This window comes from Danio rerio, chromosome 4 (genome assembly GCF_049306965.1).
Source record: "Danio rerio strain Tuebingen ecotype United States chromosome 4, GRCz12tu, whole genome shotgun sequence".
Taxonomy (NCBI): domain Eukaryota; kingdom Metazoa; phylum Chordata; class Actinopteri; order Cypriniformes; family Danionidae; genus Danio; species Danio rerio.
In genome coordinates, this window is record NC_133179.1 from 46,897,815 (window position 1) to 46,923,852 (window position 26,038).

The 26,038-nt window shown below is 40.7% G+C and overlaps 3 protein-coding genes, 5 non-coding genes and 1 pseudogene across 19 annotated transcripts in view; 4 read left to right on the top strand and 5 right to left on the bottom strand.

The window, feature by feature from the left end:
• Positions 1-7,015, top strand: part of wu:fe14d05 — a 126,984-nt gene extending 119,969 nt beyond the window's left edge. The window contains exons 1-3 of one of the 3 annotated variants that reach the window (XM_068219856.2): positions 329-361; positions 1,004-1,153; positions 5,442-7,015. In XM_068219856.2, coding sequence (XP_068075957.2) covers positions 1,069-1,153; positions 5,442-6,406 — 1,050 coding nt within the window. In that variant the 5' untranslated portion in view covers positions 329-361; positions 1,004-1,068 and the 3' untranslated portion in view covers positions 6,407-7,015. Of the gene's footprint in view, positions 1-328; positions 362-1,003; positions 1,154-3,022; positions 3,071-5,441 lie in introns of those variants that run through there. The other 2 variants (XM_073947850.1, XM_073947849.1) reach the window with 2 other exon arrangements.
• Positions 1-26,038, top strand: part of zgc:174653 — a 954,986-nt gene that overhangs the window by 652,985 nt on the left and 275,963 nt on the right. The gene's annotated exons all lie outside the window — the stretch shown is intronic.
• The window catches only part of znf1065 (zinc finger protein 1065), a 207,657-nt gene that overhangs the window by 23,239 nt on the left and 158,380 nt on the right, over positions 1-26,038 (bottom strand). The window lies entirely within an intron of this gene.
• On the top strand, positions 13,832-13,978 carry LOC137494507 (U1 spliceosomal RNA; annotated as a pseudogene).
• Positions 16,141-16,213, bottom strand: trnav-cac (transfer RNA valine (anticodon CAC)). The gene has a single exon. It is a non-coding gene; the product is annotated as a tRNA-Val (tRNA).
• Positions 16,286-16,358, bottom strand: trnav-aac (transfer RNA valine (anticodon AAC)). Its single transcript has one exon. It is a non-coding gene; the product is annotated as a tRNA-Ala (tRNA).
• Positions 17,658-17,740, top strand: trnal-cag (transfer RNA leucine (anticodon CAG)). The gene has a single exon. It is a non-coding gene; the product is annotated as a tRNA-Leu (tRNA).
• On the bottom strand, positions 18,817-18,889 carry trnav-cac (transfer RNA valine (anticodon CAC)). Its single transcript has one exon. It is a non-coding gene; the product is annotated as a tRNA-Val (tRNA).
• On the bottom strand, positions 18,994-19,066 carry trnav-aac (transfer RNA valine (anticodon AAC)). Its single transcript has one exon. It is a non-coding gene; the product is annotated as a tRNA-Val (tRNA).

A 26,038-nucleotide genomic window follows, 5' to 3' on the forward strand; every position in this document is an offset into this window, starting at 1 on the left:
CTATTTTTATTTTATTTATTTCTGTGTTTATCTGTATTACAATTTATATCCATAATTGTTTGCACTACTGCCCTTTTTTCACTGTCTTGTTTGTACACAGCGACGCTGCACTGCTTTGACAATACAAATGTACAGTTATTTGTCATGCCAAAAAAGCACCTAAAATGTGTAATGTGTGAGAGAGAGAGAAAGAGAGAGCAAAAATATTATAAAGTGAAAAACATGGGAGAAATGTATCATTAAGTCATGACTGCAACAGTAAGTGGCAAAAAAGCGAAAGAAAATAAAGACTTTTATTTTGTCGTGACGTGTGACGTCATCAGGATGCGCCGCTTCAGCGCTGTGATTCAACTGGAGAAAGGTTTGTGTTTTTAAACGTTTACGGATTTAACCCGATTTAATTAAAGTTTCAGATTTTTTTTTTATCCGATGCTAAATTATGTACCTGCTTTGGACAATAATATTTAAACCCTTTATACAACGTAGTACTATTTTATTATCAGTAGCCGAGGGCTATTGTTTGAAATCGAAAAGAGTGTAATAGGTGTTTTAAAGCAGGGTTTCTCAAACTTTTCTGATAAGAGGTAAAGTTGGTTTTATATTCACACATTCGTTCATTTAGCAGTCTATATATTGTTTACCATGTTACTTTGAATATTTGATCTGAATTAGCATGCAAGTGTGACTTGAAAACAACATTAACACTATCTAATTCACTGTGAACAATGTTGTACTTTAGTAGTCATTTGCTGCTATTGTGATTTTCGCTATTTAGAGTTTGCAAATAATACTTTAATGAAATTATATCATTAAGGGGAAAGTCCGAATGTGCGAATATAAAACCAATTTTACCTCTATTTTTAAAGAAATGTTTTACCTGATTTCTTTTTGATAATTAAAAGAAACTGTTGAAGCAAGTGTTGAAGAGAAGTTATTTTGTTTCTGTTCATTGTTTTACTTATTTTAAACAGGACATTTTTATTGTTTTGTTCATTTTAAACAGGACAATGTGTCAAAACGTAGAGAAAAACTCCTGCTGAATCGACTGATCTCCACACTGTTATAAAGATGGCGTTTATTAAAGAGGAGAGTGAAGATGTGAAGATTGAAGAAACATTCACAGTCAAACAGGAAGATTTGCAGGAACAAACAGGTTGGTTTACATTCTCAAAGACCAACTCAGTCATTTGATCCTCATTTAGATATATTTTATTAATAAAAATACTAAATTAACTCCATCTTGCAGCCCTGAGTGTGCTGCCTAGTTCTCCTAAATGCACATAAGCACTCATTAAAAGACAGAATGAGTTTCTTTTGTTACTTGTTCTCAGGTCTTTTGTCTTTCTTTTATGTGTTTTTAGTCTCCCATTTTCTCAACCTTCTTAACGTTATTGCTTTTCTTGTTCTTTTGCTGTTTGTGAAGCATCCTTGGTGCTTTATAACATAAATAAAAACAATAAATTAATAAAAGGTTTAACTAAGCTGATGATATTTGACCTACAGTATTCTCATAAAAGACTTAACATTTTAGGCCTTAAAAAGTCTTAAATTTACTGAAATATTGTGCTGTATTGTGTATTTTTTAAACAAGTCTTTATTTTCTTTTGTTCATGTTTTTCTACCCAATCTGGCCAAAACCTATTCAATCACCAACAATTCAACTTAATAAAACTTTCAACTTTTTATTCAAAAAGGTCTTTTTAACTCTATTTATCATAATGGTTTAATTATTTTCCTCACAATAACATTTGTTTAAACGTGCTCCATGTATTTACTGCTGTGGATATCAACCTGGACAGATTGTTGTGCATAGATTTAGTTTGTTATAGTTTTTAAAACTTTAAAAACATTTGTTCATTTTTTAGTTTTAAAAATAAATTTTATTTTGATGGGGCAAATAAAAATATTTTCCATCTGGCCCATTCGAAAAGTTCTTTACCCTTTAACCCTTTATGAGTCTAAAATTTCATTCATAATGGTCTTAAAAATATCATAAAGTCTTAAATTTAACTTTGTAAAACCTGCAGAAACTCTGGTTTACAGTATGTCAAAAAATGTGGATCCCCCCAATATTGAGCATGCTGAAAGGACACAAAAATAATTAATTGTTAGAAAATATTTTAGTCTCAGAATATAGACCATATTCTTCATGCACCAGCAGGCGGCGCCATTGGAATCTTTTTGCTTGAGACTTTTTTTAAAGAATTAATTTTTAGATCCTAAATATCAGTGTTATGCTGCTGAGGTATGGGGCAATAACTATATTCAAGGTTTACCGCAGTTTGGAAAAGTCAAGGTTTTAAAATCACCAACATTTCCTGCTGCACCGTTCCTACAGTATATGTCAGTTTTTTTTAATGTTTTGTTTTTTAGGACAACAGTATCTCCTGCAGTAAAGACCAAAGAGGCTGTTTTAAATCGTAAAGAAATCTGTGATTCATTTCAATTATTTAGCCTGAGATGTTTACTGCTCAAAAATATTTTAAAAGTTTCTCAGAAGAAAATATATTTTAGGATATCATACTGTCAGAATCTTATACTGGCCCATGCCTAATGCTGCTTGATGTTGCAAAGTCATATTTTCTCATTTAATTATTTTTATTTGTATGTATAGTCATGAACACACCTGTTTGTAGAGCAAGTAGCATGACTATTTTCTGCAGTTTATTATTTCTGGTCAAAATAATACCAAAATCCACATCGTAAAAAAATAGAAAAAGAGTAATAATTATAATTAAAAAGCAAATCAAAAAGAGTATAGGCTACATTAATATTTGCAAAAGAAAAGAGTTGTTTGAGTATATTTAAAGTTGTGGTTGCTTTTTATCTTAAACATCCTTTAAGGGTTTTTTCTGACTATTTTCGTGTATGTAATTACCTAATTAAGTTAAAAGATTTAACATAAAATAGTTCTTATATTTTTTATATTGTCTATTTATATAAACTAATATTTTGTATAACACATTTTCATTATTTAACAGATTTAATACCTCTATTAATCAAATTCTTTCTATTTCATCAGCTTTGAAATAACCAGATTCCTGAAACATATGTTTGTGAATTTTATTTTGTAAGTTTCCTTGAGTGCTATACCAGCATGCAGAGTTTTGTGTTTGTGTGTGTGTGTGTTTAATTTAATCCAAGGATTAAGTTTATGTTCGGATCGAGTTAATATGTCTGTGCATGTGTATGTGGGTGTATGCATGCAGTGGGTTTAAATATGTGCAAGTGTCATACTTGTTTTGAACATAGTATATGTTTATATGTGTATATTCATGTGTAGATATGCGAAACCCTACACTGCGCCTCATAGCCATCTGTGTTTGGTGTTGGGAAGGTGGATGGTGAGGCGACAGGTTGACTTAAACTTTTATGAATCTATTTGATGTTTCCGATGCTAGTCGGCATCGCTCTCCCGTTTGCAGAGCGCCGAAACAAAAAGCTGATCGGAACTTAAAAAGCCGAACATCGTCCACATCAACTACTTTGTCTGCATTCTTACTTGTGGAAGCTTGTTCCTCTATATCTGTATTCAGGTCGCTCATTTTGTAGCTTTCTGTGACAGAGCGGCTTGACCAACTTCTGAGCACTCTCATCACGCAATTGACATCACGCTCATTCTGAGCACGGAAATTCATTTAGTGACAAATGATACAAGGTAGAAAATCTTTTATATATATATATATATATATATATATATATATATATATATATATATATATATATATATATTTATATATTATATAACAAAACATAATAAAACATATGTAAAACATATACACAAATGTATCGAAATATCGAAAATGGGTTTAAAAATCATATCACCGTTATTGAAAAAAAATCTATCGTGATATATTGATATTATATTATTGTCCAGCCCTATGATAGATATAGAGAACAAGGTGAATTAAATATCACTTTTAGCAAATATTGTGAGATTAGATCCAGCATAACTCGTAACATCAAAAAGGAAAAAACATTGATAAATTAACCCACTTCTCATTTACTAGTCTGTTATGAGCCATATCATACCTCTTGAGCCTCCAATCTCCTCCTGATTTGCAGTTTCTGTTTGTTTTTTGAAAATGTAATTGTCTTCAAATCTGAAAATGTAATTTATTTTATAGTGTATGTTGTTATTCGATGTGATACGAAGCTGCAAGCATGTTCTTTTGGACAGAATTTTTAACTAAGGTGTAATGTTGTCCAGATACTGGAATTTCTGACTTCATTACCTTGCTATATATTGATGTTCAATAGGCTACTATTTTTGATATAACAACAATTGTTTCAAAAATGGTACAAAAAATTATTTCTAAAGTAGAAAAATTATTTCTTAAGTTTTTTTTTTCAGTTTTCCTCAAAATAGGTTGATGTGGGCATTGTGGCACTTTAAATGCATGTAATGCCTGTTTCATTTACACTTGAGCAGAAATTCCATATATACCTCACAAAAGTAGCAGAACATTCCAGGAAATCCCTAATATGGATGAAGGCATCCAGCTATTGCTGTTGCATGAAAATAAGATCTGAATAAATATTAAAAGGCTTTAACTGATCATTTACACGACTGCGCCCATAAATGGTTTATATGTGTACTTCCAGCCATCTTAGGTATATTTATAAGAAAGTCGATTTATAATTTAATGCTAACTGACGTAGCATGTTACAGTAGAATATAGCTATAAAACAATAAGCTAGATGCATGAACTCACTGTAATTTAACTATTTCAGAAACGGATTAGAGATTTGTTTTTTATTTCAAAGCATTTTCCCAGATTATGTCAAAATAAGATGTTCCCAAATATCAGTCAGTTTGCTAAAACACAGAAAGAAACCCAGAATGGATAAAAATGACCCAACAGCACACAAGGGGAAAGGTGCACATTTCAGTCTTTATGCAGATGCTGTACAGGCATATCTCATGTTTGCGAGACAAATATTCAGCTGTTTGTTCAGCTGTTACCTCAGAACTTTTTTTTCTGATGCGTTTACTGGTCAGGCACAGAATGAACAAGTATCTCCTGTCTGCTTTACACATTTTAGAAAAACGTTTTGTTGTAATTCTGAATATATATGAATAAAAATAGGCCATTTACAGCTTTCAAATCTGTGTCTGATCAATATGACCAAAATGACTTTTAAGAGAAACTTTGAAAACTGGACTGACACAGTTTCAATTTACTAGAACTTCTAAGTTAAGTGGCTTCAGCACAATTTGCATTGTAAAAGCACTAAATGAAGATGAATTGAATCTACTTAAATGTGCTCACGTTAATGGACTGAACAAAATATGATCTGATTTATTTTACATTTAATGTGCATCAAAATTACAGTGTGTGTAGCCAATGTTTCCAGTGTCTTTTCACCTTTACGCATTTGATGAGATTTTTAAGACTTAATGAAAACTGGTGTTTTTTTTATTTATTTATTCATTTCAGATCTAATTGAAGAGAATGAGGGGAGTAAAGAGGAGGAACATCATGTCAAAATTGAGGAAAAAACTCGTTTACAGACTGATGATATTTTGAAAAAAAGAGACGAAAATCGTTTCACCTGCACTCAGTGTGGAAGGAGTTTGGGAAGAAAAGACAATCTTAAGATTCACATGAGGATCCACACTGGAGAGAAACCATTTACATGCACTCAGTGTGGGAAGAGTTTCAACCGATCATCATCCCTTAATCACCACATGATGATCCACGCTCGAGAGAAACCATTCACCTGCACTCAGTGTGGGAAGAGTTTCAGACACTCATTATTTCTTAAACAACACATGAGGATCCACATTGGAGATAAACCATTCACATGCACTCAGTGTGGGAAGAGTTTCAGCCAATCATCATCCCTTAATCGCCACATGAGGATCCACACTGGAGAGAAACCATTCACATGCACTCGGTGTGGGAAAAGTTTCAGCCATTCATCAAACTTTAACCGACACATGAGGATCCACACTGGAGAGAAACCATTCACATGCACTCAGTGTGGGAAGAGTTTCAGCCAATCATCAAACCTTAATCTACACATGATGATCCACACTGGAGAGAAACCATTCACGTGCACTCAGTGTGGGAAGAGTTTCAGTTGCTCATCTTACCTTAATCACCACATGAGGATCCATACAGGAGAGAAACTATTATCATGCACTCGGTGTGGGAAGAGTTTCAGTCGCTCATTATCTCTTAAAGAACACATGAGGATCCACACTGGAGAGAAACCATTTACATGCACTCAGTGTGGGAAGAGTTTCAGCCAATCATCATCCCTTAATCACCACATGTGGACCCACACTGGAGAGAAACCATTCACATGCACTCAGTGTGGGAAGAGTTTCAGCCAATCATCAAACTTTAACCGACACATGAGGATCCACACTGGAGAGAAACCATTCACTTGCACCTAAGCCACAGTTACACTGGACCTTTCTCCTTATAGACTGCCATTCATATGCACGCAAATGCGTCAGACTGTAAACTCAAGTTTGTGCGTCAAGTTTTGCAGTTCACTGCGTTGCAGAGTTCAAGCTTGATGAACTCTGACCAGCGAAATCACATTAAGCCTAGTTCACACTAAAGGATTTTAAACATCAGCAGATCGCTGTGCCGTTCACACTACATGACTTGACTTTGTGTCTTTTAATCTCTGTGGTGTTCACACTACGCAACACTCTGTGAATGATCCACAAGAGGGGGGTCACACACTACATGATCTGACAACAACTCATTCCCCATCAGCTCATTCAAGCTACCAAACCACAGCCAATGAAATTTTGAGGGAGGAGTCGTCAGAAAAAGCTGAACACTATTGGCTGCTTGTGTGCTGATTACATCACTGACAGTGTTTCAAGCTTTGGAGAAAGCATTTAAAAACTTCGTCAAATCAGCTGATTTATGAGCGGATTAATCACTTATCTGCAAGGTTCCAATGGATAGATACACAGAGAGTTTTCAATTTTTGTAATTGTATAACTCTTTGAAATAAAACTAACAAATAACACCCTGCCGTTTTCTAACTATCAGTGTATTTCTTTCTGACATTGTAATTTTTTTATTACAAAACAGTAAAAAACTGAGCATTTCTGCCTTAAATTACCATATTGGTTAAAGGGCACCTAGGTTACCCCTTTTTTCAGATTTAATATAAGTCTTTTGCGTCTCTAGAATGTGTATATCAAGTTTCAGATCAAAATACCCATCAGATTTTTCATTATACCTTTTACAAGATGCTGTTTTATACTGATTTCCAGCAGGGGGTGGTTTTGTCGTACTGCGCCTTTAAGACGATTCTTTCCCGCCCACTGTTTCTATATGCCTCCTCCCTCAGCTGCGTCAGACAACAGACAGACTTAAAGGAAGGAGGTCTCACGTAGCGTTTGTGAGATACTACAGTAAGAACTAACCTTTACTAATCAGTATTGTGAAGTTGCATTGATGAGTCACACACAATATCGTTACAAAGCGTGCGCGCGCACACACAAACACACACACGCAGGCAGACAGACAGAGCGCGCTTAGCCTAGTTAAGGCTAACCTCAAGTGTGGATATCTGTTATGCTAATGTACAAAATAAACCTGATTTAACTTCCACAAACCGGGATTGAAGTGTCTTCTTTTATAATTGTTCTGACACACGGCTGTGCTGATAAAGTAAAGCTGAAGTAAAACGCTGTTATTAATTACACACATACTCTGTTGTACAACACTTTAAACATGTGAAACTTACTCTTAATCACATTTGATGATGATTGCTGATCCTAGCGAACAGAACAGAGCTTTTATTCCTGGTTGCTTTGCATATGTCTGTCTGGTCTTGTTGACATATACACGCGACTACCGGAACATGTTAATGCGCGCAGCTGTCAATCAATTTGGTGGGCGGGGGAATCATACACCTACGTAATGGTGCGATCGATTTGAAAACAGCTCCAATTGGCTGACCCTTTTTTTGTAGTTAAATTTAAAAAAAAGGACTGGGTGTGTTCATATCACCCCAGTATGACAGTCTATACACTATACCAACACACAGATCTGTCCAAACAGCTTGAAAAGTAGATTTTTTTACCATAGGTGCCCTTTAAAATGACTGCATGCATGTCTGATACTTTTCGCGGTGACTTTAAATATGTGTGCATTTTCTTGCCTAGCAACTTCCTGCTAACATAAACAAAACTTTCTGATGGCAAAAACATCAATTTACTTCAGATATCTTTCAAAACAGCATATTCTGTGCAGTGAAATAGCTCCTGTTTGAAAGTGAAAATGAAAGCCAAGACCTTTAAGTGTTTTAGTATCTTAACTACACATTTATAGGCTGTATTACCAAAAAAAGATTAAATTTTTAGGGTAATGGTGTCATTAAATATGATGCCAGACATTCAAAGCTTAATTTTAATATCTCAATAATAGCTGTGAATGTAAATATGTTGTGACAATATGGCGTTTTATATGAGAATATAATATTATAATATTATATGAGAGTCAGAATGAGCAGTATGGTAATTCTAAGTTACAGAATTCTAGTTCCACTGTTAATATAGCCTACTCTCATGTCTGTACTAACGCAGAATGAACCGAGTGCCCCGATGCCCATTCTGACCAATCACAGATGTTTCTGCTGAGCTCCTGAACACAGGCATTCAGCTCATGCTGATATGCTCTCTTATTGGCTGCAGCTCGTCACTACATCTGACCACACGTGGGGTTGAGTCGGCCGACTGCTCTGGAATATTTAGCATGCTAAATGTTGGATTTCCGTCGGCGAGGTGTCGGCGACGCATCAGCGAGCCTCGTTGATGTGTTGTTTAGTAGTTCACACATAAAGAGCGGCGAGCGCAGAGCTCCCGCAGATTTCTTCCCGATCACAGCCCGATCTGTCGGCGAGCTCGTTAACTTCCAAATCGGGCTCAAATCAGGCTTAAAATCCTTTAGTGTGAACTAGGCATTACTTGACTGTGTGAGACCAATCGAAGATCAAAACATGACCTCTCTGGACAATCGCTCACTTTTTTTAATGTCTAATCATCTTGTTTAATCCCGCCCCTTTTCGCAGCGCCATACAACAAAATGTTGCATGCTCAAACTCTAGTGGGATGAGTTTCAGCAGCTCATCAGAAATTAACCTGTTAAGCTTTTGGGCTATTTTGGGTATTTCTGCCTGAATTTGGCCTTCCGATTTAAAAAGCTTTCCATAACCACATGCAGATGAATAACTACAAAAGTTTGGTATCATTTTAAAAGAAATTCTTTTGAAATTTCATAAAATACTGTGTAGGGGATCAACCTACGTTTTAATATTGATCATGGATTAATTAGCTCATTTTATTGAATCAGATCCTGAAGATTCGAATCATTGATTCGACTCAAATGAGTCAGATTGAATCAGATCAAAAGATTCACACTTTATCTACCATTTGTCCCGCAAATAGAAGACATCGTATCTACCAATCTTGATTATATTATTTATGTGGCCAGCGATAATAACATAACACAGTATTGGGTTAACTTTTAGCAAGGTAACAAAATCTACAGCTCGAGGCAATGACTTAGAAGCACATAAACAAGAACACAGTTCTTACAAATGAGTACAAAGATTTATTGAGCTACACTATGATAAATGAAACCAACTACGTAATAAGCAAACAACAAACGCACACACACATTCACACAGAGGCAGTTCAGAGGATGCAAAATGAGTTGACAACGTCCCAAATTAATTCTAATATCTCTTACAAGATCTTAGAATAACACCTGAGAAACCACCAAAGCAGAGATTTATCTTATCTTTAACTCCTTTCGATCAATCTGCACAAGATCAGCAAGAGACAACATTAGTGTGTGTTACTTGCGCCCTTATTGCTGAAGTCGAATCTCCCTCGCCGGCTGGCCTTGGGGAAACACAGTGCTCCTGATTGGGTGGTTACTCGCTTAGTTGACGTCTTTGGGATTCACATGCTCGTGAATGGCTGTTGTCCTTGGTTACCGAGGTGACGGATTTCTGAGAGTCGGTTAGCTGAAGTTCGTGCAGTTTCGGCGGTCCCAAAACATGGAAGTTGGTGACCCAATCACGTGGCGGCATGGTGTCCGGGCAGGTGAGAGGGGACAGAGAGCAAAAGCATGCGCAAGCCAGCTAATGCAAAAAGCAAAGTTTATTTGTTGCAGGGCGTTTTTAAGTGACCTGGGGCCTCATGTATGTATGTACGCTGCGTACGCACAAAAACTTTGCGTACGCCAGGTTTCATGCTCAGAATGGCTCACGTTTGGATTTACTAACAATGAACTGAACGTGGGAATGTGCGCAGCTTCACGGCAGCTTTCTGGCTGGCGTACGCACATTTTTTGTGCGTGTCTGTTTTATTTCCATTGCGACTCATAGAGGCAGTTGTGCTAAATTCCTCTCTACAAAGTGTCTGAGCCTTGCAATGGCAGCTGTATGAGACGGGTTCATCTAGTAGGTATGTAAGGTTTCCATACCATACAGTTGACCAGCTAAACATTAAAGCACAATTTGCAGCGGTCGCCTGTTTTCCCAATGTAATCTGAGCTATCTACCGCACGCTCATTGCTATAAAGACACTATCTGAAGATGAATTTGCATGCGTGAATCAGAAACATTTCCATTCAATAAATGTGCAAATAAAATATGATGCACAAACTTATTGATGATTCCTACTTGTCTTTCTCGTGATAAATAGTGGGCAAAATCTGATATGTAGCGGGGGAAAAAAAGAAGAAAGAGTTCATCAGACGCTGGATTCGAGCCCAGTTTAAACTCTAACGTGTCGATACATGATCACATGCGTCTTATGAGGTGCGCCACTGAGACTGCTAAGGTTACTGCAACATTTTACAGATATAAACCACACTATTTCTTTTTTTAATGCACTCAGTGCGATGTTCAGACCCAACTGTTAACCGCATCAGCTAAACTCTGCCACTCTATTTTTTTCTTTTGTTGTTAATTCCGGAGAATAAACTTGCAAATAACACTGCTTTTCTTCGGTCTACCTCCGAAAGCAGCACCTCCATTTCACATTCTGTTCAAAGTTTCTCTTTTTGCTTGATTTTGCCATTGCTTTTTCGTTGAGTTTTGCCATTAACATAGTCATTAGCATATTCATACGGGGGAGGAGGCAGGGAGGGGTTTTGTGCTCGTGCATGTTGCGCTCAGTTTCACGTTCATTCGGATGTACAAAAGAATATGCGTGAGATTCGGCGTACGCAGTGTTTCATACATCTGAATTTTTTTCTGCGTACGCACATTTACAGCTTTGTGCGTACGCAATGTTTTAGTAAGATTTCCACGCAAGTCTTCGTACATGAGGCCCTTGCTCCGCTCCCGCTTCGGTGGATGGATGCAGGCTCTGGCATCATGGTGGATCGCGGCGACTCCCCCGGGTTCTGTGGGATGGCTCCTTTCAGCACTTTCCCCTTCGGTGGTGAGCCCCGCGTCTCCTGCTCCTCCCCATGCTGGGAGACGGCAGCAGGCAGATCCTTTCTTCGCCAGCCTCAGGCCGCCCCGGCACTCTGGGCAGACGAACGGGTTTCTCCCCCACTCGGGTTAACTCCCAAACACTCGCCACCTCTCTCAGCGGCAAGGGCATTTGGACAACGCGTCCCTCCTTCTCCCGGGCTTCGGCACCACTGTAATAAAGTTCACGGCCCTTTGGCCGCCGGGAAGAAAGAGGCGGAGAAGCGACGCAGTTTTAAAATATTTATTAATAACAGGGACGGCAGTCTTCGTGTCTAAACCAAAACAAACGGGCGGCAGCTCCTCACGAAGACTGCCGTCAAACTGAAAGCAAAAGTAAAATATGTCTGGGCCATGTCCTCTCTCGGCTTCCTCTGCCATAGTTCCTCCTTTTATGGTCCAGAGCTCCTTCCGTGGGATCCGAGGCAGGTGCGCACCGCAGGTGTATCCACTTACGCGGTGGCCTTACTCCGTTCCCATGGCTCTCGGCCACGCCCCCTCGCCACAGTCTCATATGGATTTTTTGAACATCTGACAGAAATAAAGTCAATCAGGTAAGCAATGAGCGTAGCTGCTGCTGCTTCTCTTCTGTTTCTGCATATTAACAGCAGGTGTTCATCATCAGTGCTCAATCATCACTTAATTAAACTCATCATCGGCTCATTAACTTTAACTCTGCTGCTGAGTAAAATTTGCTCAATTTAGAGAGGGACCAAATGTTCTCTGAACTGAGTAAATTTTACTCTGATGATTTTACTGTGTACAGGTATGGATCATATGTTTTGTCCCATCTAAGATCTTAAAATGTTCTTCACTTCTCATAGTAACAACTAATAATAATAATTGTCATGGTCACATATATTGCTGTAAATGAAGGGATATTTATTTATTAGCATGTTGGTTGCTATATTTTAATGAAACAACTGTTTACTATGTAAATGGAGCTATCAAACCGACACGAGCGTTGAAAATAATACATAAGCTAAACTTTTTCAGGTTTTGTGCAGCCATATATACATGTAAGTAATATCACAGTATAAAAATAACCTACAACACGAAATCTCTAGGACAGGTGAACTTTCTGACGACACAGCGTCACCAGCACAGACCAAACACTGCACAAAGAATGAGATATTTCAAACATGATGTGACCTTAGCATTAATGTAACAATAAAAATAACTTACCGCACAAAATCTCTGTAATGGATGTACGTCTGACAGCGCAGCGTCAGGCACACAGACAAAATACTGCACACACAGTGAAATATTTTAAATGTGATGTGAGCAAAACATACTGTTTATCAGAACAGGATAAAAAATAACCTACCACTCTAAATCACTATGACAGGTGTACTTGCTGACAGCGCAGCCTCACGAACAAAGACAAAATGCTGCACAAAGAGTGAAAAACTTCGAACGTGATGTAACCAGAACATACTGTGCATCAATAAAACAGTATAAAAATAACTTACCACACGAAATCTCTACGACAGGTGTACTTTCTGAAGGCGCAGCCTCACGAATACTGCTCAAAAAGTGAGATATTTCAAACATGTTGTGAACAAAACATACTGTGCATCAATATAACAGTATAAAAATAACTTTCCACACAAAATCACTTTAACATACGAATTTATCTCGACAGCAGATGAACTTTCTGACCCGATAAATTGAGCATTCAGAGCAAGAGAAACTTTGGAAAATCCTCAGCGCTGAGTGAAGTTTATTCATATACTAATTTCGAGAGGATCACGTGCTTATGATTTATCACGTCCAGTCTCGTATTTGCTAATCACTAATCTTCCAATCATATGAGCCCTAAGGCACCATAAATAGCCTCAGTTTTCAGTTCACTTTATCTTCGTTTGGAAGAAACCCCCCTCCTCCCCTTTTCTCCTCCTTTACCTGCGATTGGGTGGCACGGCGGTCCAGTGGTTAGCACTGTGAACCACACAGCAAGAATACTGCCGGTCCTAGTTCTATAGGACCGGTGAGTGTTTCTGTGGGGAGTTTGTATGTCCTTCCCGTGTCCGCGTGGGTTTTCCCCGGGTTCTCCGGTTTCCTCCCACCATCCAAAGACATTCAACATACATAACAATCAAGCTTGTCTAATTCCTTACGTTTCCTTAGCTACAGCGGCAGGGGAGTTCTGAGATCCACCGAGCTCGGGCTCCCTTCTTGCTCTGCCAACGGGAGGAAGCCCCGGGCTCGAGGAGCCTTTGAGCTCGGGGCTCTCTCCCGGGACAGCATGCCAAATAAGCTTTGTAAATCATCAGCTAAGTGTGAACTCTTGAATTGGCCCTGATTTTAAACTTTAGACAATGCATCCCTCCGATTAGCCCAGGGTCTAAGCAAACTGTAGACAATTGCGGCTTCTCGTTGGACGAGAGTCTACAGTCTACAGTTACCATTGCACGTTCCCTGGGCAGATGTCTGCGAATTCCCCAAATGTGGGAATCTCGACTGCATAATTTCTGGTAGTGGGGGACTGCGTTCGCGCTCTCCCCTGAGCACAGTGGTTCAAGACAGAGCTCAGGCGGTAGCGTCGGACCCGGCTGGAGCCAAGTGGTGCTCGCTGCAGAGCCATTTGAGGAGAGCTGAGCTCCAGCGAGGGGGAGCTTAAGCTTGAGCTACACCTATTTTGCACTTCTTCTACGAGTGATGTCACTGGGGGTAGGGTCAGGGGTGGGGTTGGTGTACGCATTAAAACAGCTTACAGGAGGAGGAGCGACAGCTCATGCTCCCCCTCGCCGGAGCTCAGCTCTCCTCAAATGGCTCTGCAGCGAGCACCCCCTCGCTGGAGCGGCGCTTCCCTCTCTTCCTCGTCCTCCGCCAAGCCTCTTTTGCTCCAGTAGAGCCTCGCGCGCCTGCGGAAGGCCTGCCCACCCGTCGCTAGAAGAGTCTGTTCTGACGCCGAAAACTACTTGAAAGGTCCCCCCTCAAAGCGGTTTGACCAGGTGAAGGAACACGCAAAGAGAGCCCCCGGTGGCTTTTGTCCGCCAAGCGAGTGTGCCCTGTGGAATGTCAGACTTTTATTTTTACCGGCCTGCCGCTGTTACTGACGGAACGAATGCAGACCGTGTGAAAGGTCATCATTTTATCTGCCATTAAGTAAGCGAACGCTTCTGCTCGGATCAGAGGTAACTTTGTTTCAAGAACTGCAATCTTTTGCAGACGTCTGTGGCGTTTTGGGCAGAGGGACGGTTCTAAACCAATCTGAACCAGAGGCAATTCCGCAGCCAGCCGTCGGTGGTTTCCCGTCCCAGGAATGTAAGGTGCTTGCAGCGGGAGGTTGTTTTGTTAGCGCTTCCGCTTTCGTCAGTGAAGTTCTTTTGCGGAACGTTTGTAGATCCCGTCGTCTTCTTCAAGCTATGTCGTTTGAGCACTGTGCTGATAGGCTGACGTAAGAAAACAGGACACAAAATATACAAGGCAAGAGTGCAAAGCACGGAGCTCTAGGCAAAGGCGGTCCGAACCGCAGCAAAGCAGGAGGTCGACATGTCCAAATAGACCAAATCAGAAACTAAGCAGAGAAAAACGGCATCTGTAGAGAAAGAAAACAGACGGAGGAAAAGAAAGAAAGAACAGGAGGATCCCCTCCCCTCCCCCCATAGAGGGTCTGTTATCCCCAGATCGAGTGCGTCCAGTGGAATCCATGTGTTGGCAGCCCCAACTGATGACAAAACACAAAGCAAGCATCTGGAGGAAGCTCAAACTCTTCATGCGTTGCCACAGTTACTAGCGAGTGGTTTGCAAGCACAGGCACGTCTGCTGCAAGTACAGCGCCGTCAGGAGACAGGGGTTGCTGGCCCATTCCCCATGCTCGGTGGCTGGGCATCACCATCCTGGAGTACGTCCGATAGAAATTGGCGGCTGCCATTTGCTCCTCCCGGCAACTCATATTTACCTTGCAGGGGAGATACCATGATCAAGAAGGTGGTTCACCCAGGGCGACGCTTAGCCATTGTACTCCGGTCACGCTGACCTCTGCCAGCGCAGAGAGACGGAAAGTCACTTTCCACAATGTTTTCATTCAGTGTTCTACGCTGGTGGAATCACCTTCCCATTCCCACTCGGATTACGGATACACTGGTGTCCTTCAAACGACAGCTAACACCCATCTCTTCAGAGTACACCCGAACCCCGGTGAATATCCCTCTCTCTAAAGAAAACGAAACTCCTACTCCAGCACTAAATTCTCTGAGCACAAACAAATTACTTGGAATAAATAGCCCTTTTTCGTATGCATTGCCTCGTCTTGTTGAATACCTCCACTATTGTATGTCGCTTTGGACAAAAGTGTCCGCTAATTGTATGCTTCCGCCCAGTTTCGAACAGGAGACCTTTAGCGTGTAATGCAAACATGATAAACACTACACTACGGAAACCAATAGGCCAGTGCTGCTTCAAGTATTTATAGTCTTTTTTTATAGAGCTGTCTTGTACGGTCTGCACCGTGAAGGGCCAGCAAACGCACTGGCCACCTGCTCATGCACAACACAAAGCTAAAAGAAATCAGATTCTACGCAAGTTTGCGACACCGCGAGGGGCGGTAAACACTGAGCTGAATTCAAACTTCTAGACTCACACCGCTCTGCAGAAAGAATGTTTTCAGTGAACGTCAGTCCTCAACAGAAGCCTGATTTGACAATTGTCATAAAAGCCAGAGGATGTTTCCTCCCAGTTTCGAACTGGGGACCTTTCGCGTGTGAGGCGAACGTGATAACCACTACACTACGGAAACCTTCAGGGTAATCAAGCAGATAACCCTTTTTGATTGGGTGCCTGTTGACGATCATTGCTGGAAGAAGAGCACTGTTTCTGCTCAGTTTCGAACCAAGGATCTTTCGCATGCTAGGCAAACATGATGACCACTACACTACAGAAACCCCAAAAGTGCTTTCACCAGCGAAGTTAGGCCTGCAAGGATAAAACAAGGTGTACGCGTTTGTCAATGAAGCGGACAAAGCCAACTCAGCGTGACAAGCTCCCTGCAGTTATTAGGGCCGATTTACAATCTGGGCCCAACACAGCTGTACAGAAGCACCTGAATTCTGGGCGTTCCTTCATCACATTGTCTGAGCTCATGCATAGTCGACAGGTTTTTACCTGATTGGTGTGCATGACTCTAAAGTGCTGTGGCCCTTCCGCCGTCTCGATTTTGGTACTGTATGGTAAGGAGACCATCTCTTCCGGAAATCTGTTTTTTACAAACCTTGTTCCATCTTCTATGTTTGTGCCAGGATACAATCTTCTTTTAATTTTAGATATGGGAAAACTCCCCATCTCTCTAGCTTGCTTAAAATTTCTTCATTTGCTAGGTAAACAGGCAGATGCTTGAACGAAACAACATAGTCTCTGTTTTGTAACCTCCGTACTTCAGATTTCACTCCTTTAATTGTCAATCCATTGTCTATTAAAATTTCGGTGTCATCTTCAGTCTCCATTGTTACTTCATACTCCCTTTGTTTGTTTGGGTCTCACCGCCAGCATTCTTCCTTCTCCAATCAGCTCCGTGACTGCTTTGGTTATATCAAATCTTCTTGCATCTTTTACATTTTCTACTTCTACAGTTACTGTTGCTTCCTTTGTGCATACTCTTCTTTGTACCTATTGCTTATCCTTACCTTTCTCACCTCTTCGTTGGCCGGGCTCTTCATTTTATTTATCTCTTTGTCTGTTGTCAAGTCCATTTTCTTTATCTCTTCGTCTATTATCCAGCCCATTTTCTTTATCCTTTCTTGCAAGTCCCTCCATTTCCATGTCGTTGCCGGGGAATCTGTCCATGATTAAAAAAAAAAAAAACATTACATAACCACCCTTCAGTCAGCAAAATGCTGCTGTTAGGTGGTTTTTAAAGACAAAAAGAAAACAAACAAACAAAAACACTCAAGGTCAATAAACAAAAAGGTAGACAAACAAAATGGGGAGAGCCTTTCTCTCCTTACTGCTGCAAACTCACTTCCTGTTTGCTCTATAGCCCCCTCAGGGTGGTGTGGCCGTAAGCAATGACAGCTGTCAAGTGTTGGCTATTGAAACCAGGCGCAGCCCCAGGAGGCGAGCACAGATTAGCTGCCTGCAGCGCCAATGAGCTGGACAGCCGGAGCTGGGCAAGCTGTGAAGCACCAGATTCCATGTCACGGTACTGCGGTGTGGCTCCCAGGAGACAGCTCCTGCCTAGCTTGCATGTCAGGATGGCCGAGCGGTCTAAGGCGCTGCGTTCAGGTCGCAGTCTCCCCTGGAGGCGTGGGTTCGAATCCCACTTCTGACAAACCGAGCCTGCGGCAGTGCGCTCAGGCTGAATTCTTTAACTCTCTGCCCCCATGTCCGAATGATACAGTAACACTGACAAAGTGCCGCATCACGCGGGCTTTAATGCAAGTGCACTGAAAGGGGATCAAAAGAATTGTCCTGGGATGGTGTTGCTTTTTAAGGTTTGCAGGGCATTTTTTTCCTCAAATCCTCGTACAACGTCAAGTCATGACATTTGACAGATCCATGCCCTTGTATCGTGGATCATCCAGTGAGCAGAGAGCCAATTGAGAATGTGCGTAAAAGCAAATCTGAATGTTTCCGCCCAGTTTCTAACAGGAGACCCTCCGCTTGTAAAGCCATCGTGATAACCACAGGAGCCTCCGGTTAGGGTGAGAGCACTGTCTTGTGGTGCCAGCGCAGAGAGACGGAAAGTCACTTTCCACAATGTTTTCATTCAATGTTCTACGCTGGTGGAATCACCTTCCCATTCCCACTCAGATTACGGATACAACGGTGTCCTTCAAACGACAGCTAACACCCATCTCTTCAGAGTACACCCGAACCCCGGTGAATATCCCTCTCTCTAAAGAAAACGAAACTCCTACTCCAGCACTAAATTCTCTGAGCACAAACAAATTACTTGGAATAAATAGCCCTTTTTCGTATGCATTGCCTCGTCTTGTTGAATACCTCCACTATTGTATGTCGCTTTGGACAAAAGTGTCCGCTAATTGTATGCTTCCGCCCAGTTTCGAACAGGAGACCTTTAGCGTGTAATGCAAACATGATAAACACTACACTACGGAAACCAATAGGCCAGTGCTGCTTCAAGTATTTATAGTCTTTTTTTATAGAGCTGTCTTGTACGGTCTGCACTGTGAAGGGCCAGCAAACGCACTGGCCACCTGCTCATGCACAACACAAAGCTAAAAGAAATCAGATTCTACGAAAGTTTGCGACACCGCGAGGGGCGGTAAACACTGAGCTGAATTCAAACTTCTAGCCTCACACCGCTCTGCAGAAAGAATGTGTTCAGTGAACGTCAGTACTCAAGAGAAGCCTGATTTGACAATTGTCATAAAAGCCAGAGGTTGTTTCCGCTCAGTTTCGAACTGGGGACCTTTCGCGTGTGAGGCGAACGTGATAACCACTACACTACGGAAACCTTCAGGCAAATCAAGCTGATAACCCTTTTTGATTGGGTGCCTGTCGACGATCATTGCTGGTGCAGCAGTGGATGCTATTATTTTCTGGCCAAAAGAAGAGCACTGTTTCTGCTCGGTTTCGAACCGAGGACCTTTCGCGTGTTAGGCGAACGTGATGACCACTACACTACAGAAACCCCACAAGTGCTTTCACCAGCGAAGTTAGGCCTGCAACGATAAAACAAGGCGTACGCGTTGGTCAATCGAGCGGACAAAGCCAACTCAGCGTGACAAGCTCCCTGGAGGTATTAGGGCCAATTTACAATCCGGGCCCGACACAGCTGTACAGGTCCTTGCGAAATGTCCCCTTTCGTCATATTTGAAGCACCTGAATTCTGGGCGTTCCTTCATCACATTTTCTGAGCTCATGCATAGTCGACAGGTTTTTACCTGATTGGTGTGCATGAGTCTAAAGTGCTGTGGCGCTTCCGCCGTCTCGATTTTGGTACTGTATGGTAAGGAGACCATCTCTTCCGGAAATCTGTTTTTTACAAACCTTGTTCCATCTTCTATGTTTGTGCCAGGATACAATCTTCTTTTAATTTTAGATATGGGGAAAACTCCCCATCTCTCTAGCTTGCTTAAAATTCCTTCATTTGCTAGGTAAACAGGCAGATGCTTGAACGAAACAACATAGTCTCTGTTTCGTAACCTCCGTACTTCAGATTTCACTCCTTTAATTGTCAATCCATTGTCTATTAAAATTTTGGTGTCATCTTCAGTCTCCATTGTTACTTCATACTCCCTTTGTTTGTTTGGGTCTCACAGCCAGCATTCTTCCTTCTCCAATCAGCTCCGTGACTCCTTTGGTTATATCAAATCTTCTTGCATCTTTTACATTTCTACGTCTACAGTTACTGTTGCTTTCTTTGTGCATACTCTTCTTTGTATCTCTTGCTTATCCTTACCTTTTTCACCTCTTCGTTGGCCGGGCTCTTCATTTTATTTATCTCTGTGTCTGTTGTCAAGTCCATTTTCTTTATCTCTTCATCTATTATCCAGCCCATTTTCTTTATCCTTTCGTGCAAGTCCCTCCATTTCCATGTCATTGCCGGGTAATCTGTCCATGATTAAAAATAAAACACACAACATAACCACCCTCAAGTCAGCAAAATGCTGCTGTTAGGTGGTTTTTAAAGACAAAAACAAAACAAACCTGTTTGAATGTATAATGCTCCAAGGTAAAGGTATGACGTAACACTTTGTTGTTGTGTTTTTTTATATTTTTTTCATGAAAAATAAAGCATACTACTTAATGTGTTATTATGTAGTATTTGTTGTAGCATGGTTATGCTTCTGGATATTATTGTTCTGTATTTTGACGTACAAATGATCTATAGAAATGTCATAGAACTACAGTGTATATGGAGTTAAAAGTCAAGAAGTCACAGCCCTAGACCGACAAGTTGAGTCACTTCTTTGCTTATAAATAGTTTTTTTTTTTTTTTTATCCAGTAGCTTCAGTGAGGTAAAGTGATCTTATCCATTTCACAGATTTAAGCTGCATGGCAAAAACACATAACATTATGTAAGTCATTGGTCTAGGAGGATCGTGATAGCATCAAATAGCTATCTCAGCGCATAGTATCAGAACCACTCCCTAAATAGGTCTCATTCATTTCACTGATTTGAAGCTGCAAGGAAAGAAGGAAAAGGTTCCACTGAAATTTGAACTCGGACCACTGGATTCCAGAAGTCCAGAGTGCTAACCATTACACCATAGAGCCAAGATCTTAATTAGAGTATATCTAATGCTTGCAAACTGGCATTGAAACAGGCCAGTTTCTGTGAACACTATGATGTCCCTCAAAACAGCAGAGAACTACAAGGGCTCATCCGGGATTTGAACCCAGGACCTCCTGCACCCTAAGCGAGAATCATACCCCTAGACCAATGAGCCACAAAAGCTCAAGCATTTCATAAGGCATCAAAATCAGCAGATGGTCATGAATCCTTATTTAACCCTTAAAGACAGAGACAGCCACCCACGGCTAAAAATAAGTATTGTTCTTAAATGTTTAATAACTTTTGATCTTCTGATCCGATCCGCACAATTCAAAGATTGGCATAAAGAAGAGAGTCTCAGCTTTCAATTTTGCAATACATTACATTCACAGACCTTCAGAGTCACCAGGATCAGTGTGGTTACGTCATCAAATTTTAACAGCGCTGATTTGACAAAGAAACGCTTGTGGCTTGTCTCAAGACAAACTAGACATGATGCTTTGATGCATTGTCCATCCTCCATGCCCAGATTGGTTCAAACTTGCTCTCTCTCAACCAATAAGCATGGGTTTCGCTTTGTGGACCAGTAATCAGCAATTTGAACAACCCGAAATGAGAAATAGGCTGTACATTTACACACAGTTAAATAAAATGCAAAAAAAAAGTTTTGCTTGAAATAATTCTCATACTAAGTACTTTTGCATGGACAACATCACAAAAACATGACGAAACAGTGACACAGCAAAGATGAAGTGCTGGTCTTGCTGTTTTCAAAGGACGCAAATGGCGGTGTGGCTTTTTGTCTGCAACGCAAAAGTTGATAAGCCGCAGGGTTAACACCATATGCTGGCACATAAAACCAAAGGATGGTCCATATTGAATCTAGTTTAGTTATATAACTATTTATAGTATAGTAAATATTTATATCTAAGTTTTTACTGAGGATTTGCACCATGTTTATTTGAACTTTGACACATTATTTATAATTTTATTATTTTTTATTTGTTTATTGTAAGTAGTGTTGTTTATGGTAACTGAATATATATATTATTTGGAAAAAGTCAAACCTGCTTCATTTTTCTGTTATTTTGTAACAATCTTTCTGTTTAGTTCATTCCCAGAACTTTTGGGCAAATATATTGTCAGTAAATAAATGCACTATTTTTTTCCCCAATGAAAAACGCCTTAGAATAACATTGAAATACATTGCTATAACTTGCTCAGGGAAAAGTGGTTGTAGACACAATTTATTTTGGAAGTATAAAACATGGTAGTGTGTATTTCTAAAGAAAAAAAAACTTCATGAGGTTTTGTTTGTAATAACTAGAAAATGCCAATTTTTAAAAAAACGTTTTTCTTAAAATTCTGGAATATTTTCTGTCTGTTCATATGTTTTTGGACCAAAAAAGTTTTAGACTGGACCTTTAAATGATACAGATTGAAGCTTTAGGTTCTCCTGTTTAAAATAATATATGACACTTGAGGCTGACTGCTAAAATAACAATAAAGCTGCTTTTGAAAAAAAAAAATAATATAGGCCCATTAGGTGCCCACAAAATACCTCTAGGTCTTTAAGGGTTAAACAGTGATTGCAGATATGAAGAAATTTGCAGGGGTGGTGAAAGCATCTTTCTATATTAAAATTATAACAAGATAGAAAGGAGGGAGGGTTTTGGGCTGAGGAAGGAAGAAGTAGAGCGGGGATAGCAGAGGTAGATTTGTGGAGTACATAGCTGTTGGTAGCTTTGGGTTTGTAGTTCTTGGTCAGAGGAGGGGATTATGAAGGGACAGGAAGGGGCCGTGTGCAGATTTGAACGGTAGACCGCGCAGGAAAGATTACGACATCATAACTCTGTTGTAAACTCTGATCCTCGGCGCATGTGGCAGGGCATCCAGGCCATCACCAACTACAAACCCAGCCAGTCCACAGCCACAGACGTCTCCTTCCTGAACGAGCTAAATGACTTTTATTCCCGCTTTGATAGAGACAATAAAGAACCCTACACCAGGATCACTTCCTCCACCGACCACTCACCTATCACACTCACCTCCTCAGAAGTACATGCGGCACTGAGTCGTATCAATGTGCGTAAAGCTGCTGGACCAGACGATATTCCTGGGCGTGTCCTCAAAGCATGTGCAGAACAGCTCGCTGGGGTATTCACAGACATTTTCAACCTGTCGCTCAACCTAGCAGCTGTGCCAACATGCTTTAAAACCACCTCTATTGTGCCAATGCCCAAACACTCCAGCCCAACATGCCTGAATGACTACCGCCCTGTAGCACTCACACCCATCATCATGAAGTGTTTCGAGCGATTGGTCCTGGCACATCTAAAAGACTCTCTGCCATCCACACTGGACCCACATCAGTTTGCCTACCGTGGCAACAGGAGCACAGATGATGCAGTCTCTATAGCACTGCACTCTGTACTCACACACCTGGACAATAAAAACACTTATGCACGAATGCTGTTTGTGGACTTCAGCTCAGCATTCAACACTGTCATACCCTCCATGTTACTGATCAAACTCAGAGACCTGGATATCGACACATCACTCTGCAACTGGATTATGGACTTTCTGACTAACAGACCTCAGAATGTTAGATCAGGCCACATCTGCTCCACCTACGTCACACTCAAAACTGGTGTAACACAGGGCTGTGTGCTGAGCCCCTTCCTCTACTCCCTTTTTACCGTTGACTGTAGGCCTGTTAATAGATCCAACACCATCATCAAATTTGCAGATGACACCACAGTGATTGGTCTAATCAGCAACAATGATGAGACGGCCTACAGGGAGGAGATACAGCATCTGGCCACTTGGTGCACCGACAATAATCTGCTCCTTAACACCAACAAGACCAAGGAGCTCATTGTGGACTTCAGAAAGGGACGAACAGGCTCACATAATCCCATCCACATCAATGGGATGGCTGTTGAGCCTGTCTCATCCTTTAAGTTCCTGGGGACCCACATCTCAAATGACCTTTCCTGGACCACCAACACCTCCAGCCTGATCAAGAAGGCTCACCAGCGCCTATTCTTCTTAAGGCAACTGAAGAAGAACCAGCTTTCATCAGCCGTCTTGGTGAACTTCTACCGCTGCACAATAGAGAGCATCCTGACAAACTGTGTCACAGTCTGGTATGGAAGCTGCTCTGTTGCTGATCGTAAGGCACTGCAGCGGGTGGTGAAAACTGCCCAACGCATCACAGGGACCACACTGCCAGCCATAGAGGACATCCAGAAGACACAGTTTGCGCCGAGCATGCAGTATTCTGAAGTACACCTTTCACCCCGCTCACAGACTGTTTTCTGTCCTGCCCTCCGGCAGGCGCTTCAGGCTCCCCCGGACAAAAACCAGCAGACTGAGGAACAGCTTTTTCCCCAGAGCTGTCTCCCTCCTGAACTCTGCCCCCCACTGACTCTTTTGCCCCCCAATACACCCCCCACTCTCCTCTAACTTAAACTCCTCGCAATAACTGCACTGTTTAACATTTGCACATTTAAAAATTTGCACATTAACTGCACCACATTGAACTGTTTACTTATTGAACTGTACATACCCACTGCATATGGACATTTGTAATTATGTACACACCCACTATACATATACACTTGTAATCATGCTTATTTATCTGCATACTACTGATTATTAATAGCAACCTGTACATATATTCATATATTGTTACATATACACTTGTAATCATGTTTATCTATACCTGTACATATATTCATATATTGTAACATATACACTTGTAATCATGTTTATTTATCTGCACACTACTGATTATTAATAGCAACCTGTACATATATTCATATATTGTAAATCTGCTCATAGCTTATCCAACCTGTATATAATGTTCATAGTACATCCATCTGTAAATATCACCATAGTTTTCTATAACTGCACTTTATAACTTATTCCTGTATCCTGCACTTGCTGCTATTGCACTGCTGGTTAGACCTAAACTGCATTTCGTTGCATTGTACTTGTACATGTGTAATGACAATAAAGTTGAATCTAATCTAAAGATCAGTATCCATAGCCCCCCAGTAGGGACACTGATTCCACAGAGTAACACGAATAGTGCATTTTGCAGAAAATAATTTTTGGTACGTGTAAAAATGAGTAGGGAGAGGAAGAGCGTTAGGACTTGTAGAGAAAGACTGAGGGAGGTTGGAAGGGCGATAGTATTGACGAGGGTTGAGAGTGGAAGGGATGTCTTGAAGAGTAGAGCTGGAGTTTTCACTGGAATGTATTGCCAAAACACTACAAATGGCTGTTTTCAACTATATTTCCATTTTTTAACTCACATAAAACTGCCTGAAAGCTTGGAAAAAACATTACCTACTGCTTACTCATCTGCTTACATCACCTTCCTTGCCACTCCACACATTCAACACAATTTCTCAATCCAGCTGGGATCATCCACCATTACCCCCATGTATTTCAGTAAAGAGAGGACATTGCTAACACCGCTCCATTATGCAGATGTGCATTTTTCAATGTCAGAAAAATCAGACTCTTCTTAACAGATCATGCTGCACAACTTTTAGTGCAAACTCTTGTTGTTTCAAGGCTGGACTCTGATAGTGCTCTGCTAGCTGGACTCCCATCCTGCACCATTAATCCTCTATGCTCCAGAACACTGAAGCTCATCTGGTCTTCAATGAGAGCCCATGTAACTCCTCTCTTTATCTATCTGCATTGGTTACCGTTCGAGGCTCGTATCAAGTTAAAATCACTGGCACTGCAATCTCTTAGCTCCACCTACTGCTGAAGTTCTACATTCCCTTCAGGAGCCTCCAATCTGGAAGTGAGTGCAGGCTATAAATCACTTTTATAAAACCTTTTCATTGACTGTTTCATGCTGGAGAAATGTCTTCCCATTCCCAACTATATGTAAGATTCTTAGTCTCAAAACTAAAATAAGATAAAAAACTAAATAACATTAATCCATGCACAGCACTATTTATTTACAAAATCCAATTCATAAATTCAAAAACAATTTGTAAATTAACAAAAATTGGATTTGTGAATTTAAGAATTGTGTGTTATTTCAAAAAAATTCCAGAGACCTAAGGAGATCACAAAATTTTTCATACTTTGTCATAATTTGTCAATAATAAATACCCTGAGCATAATGGTACGAGGCATGGGCCTGCCCTGGATGGCAACTGCTCATTTGAAGGCCATTGGGATGGACCAAACCAGATCACTTAAAAACCTCTCGTAACAGTAAAACTTTGCATTTTGCATTCTGCTGCTCTCTCCCCCCTCTCTCCTTGCTCTTGGACACTGCAGCGCCATGCAACCTCTTAAAGTTTAGGAACTGCCGAAACTGCAAAAAACTTCAGCAAACCGACTTTTAGCAG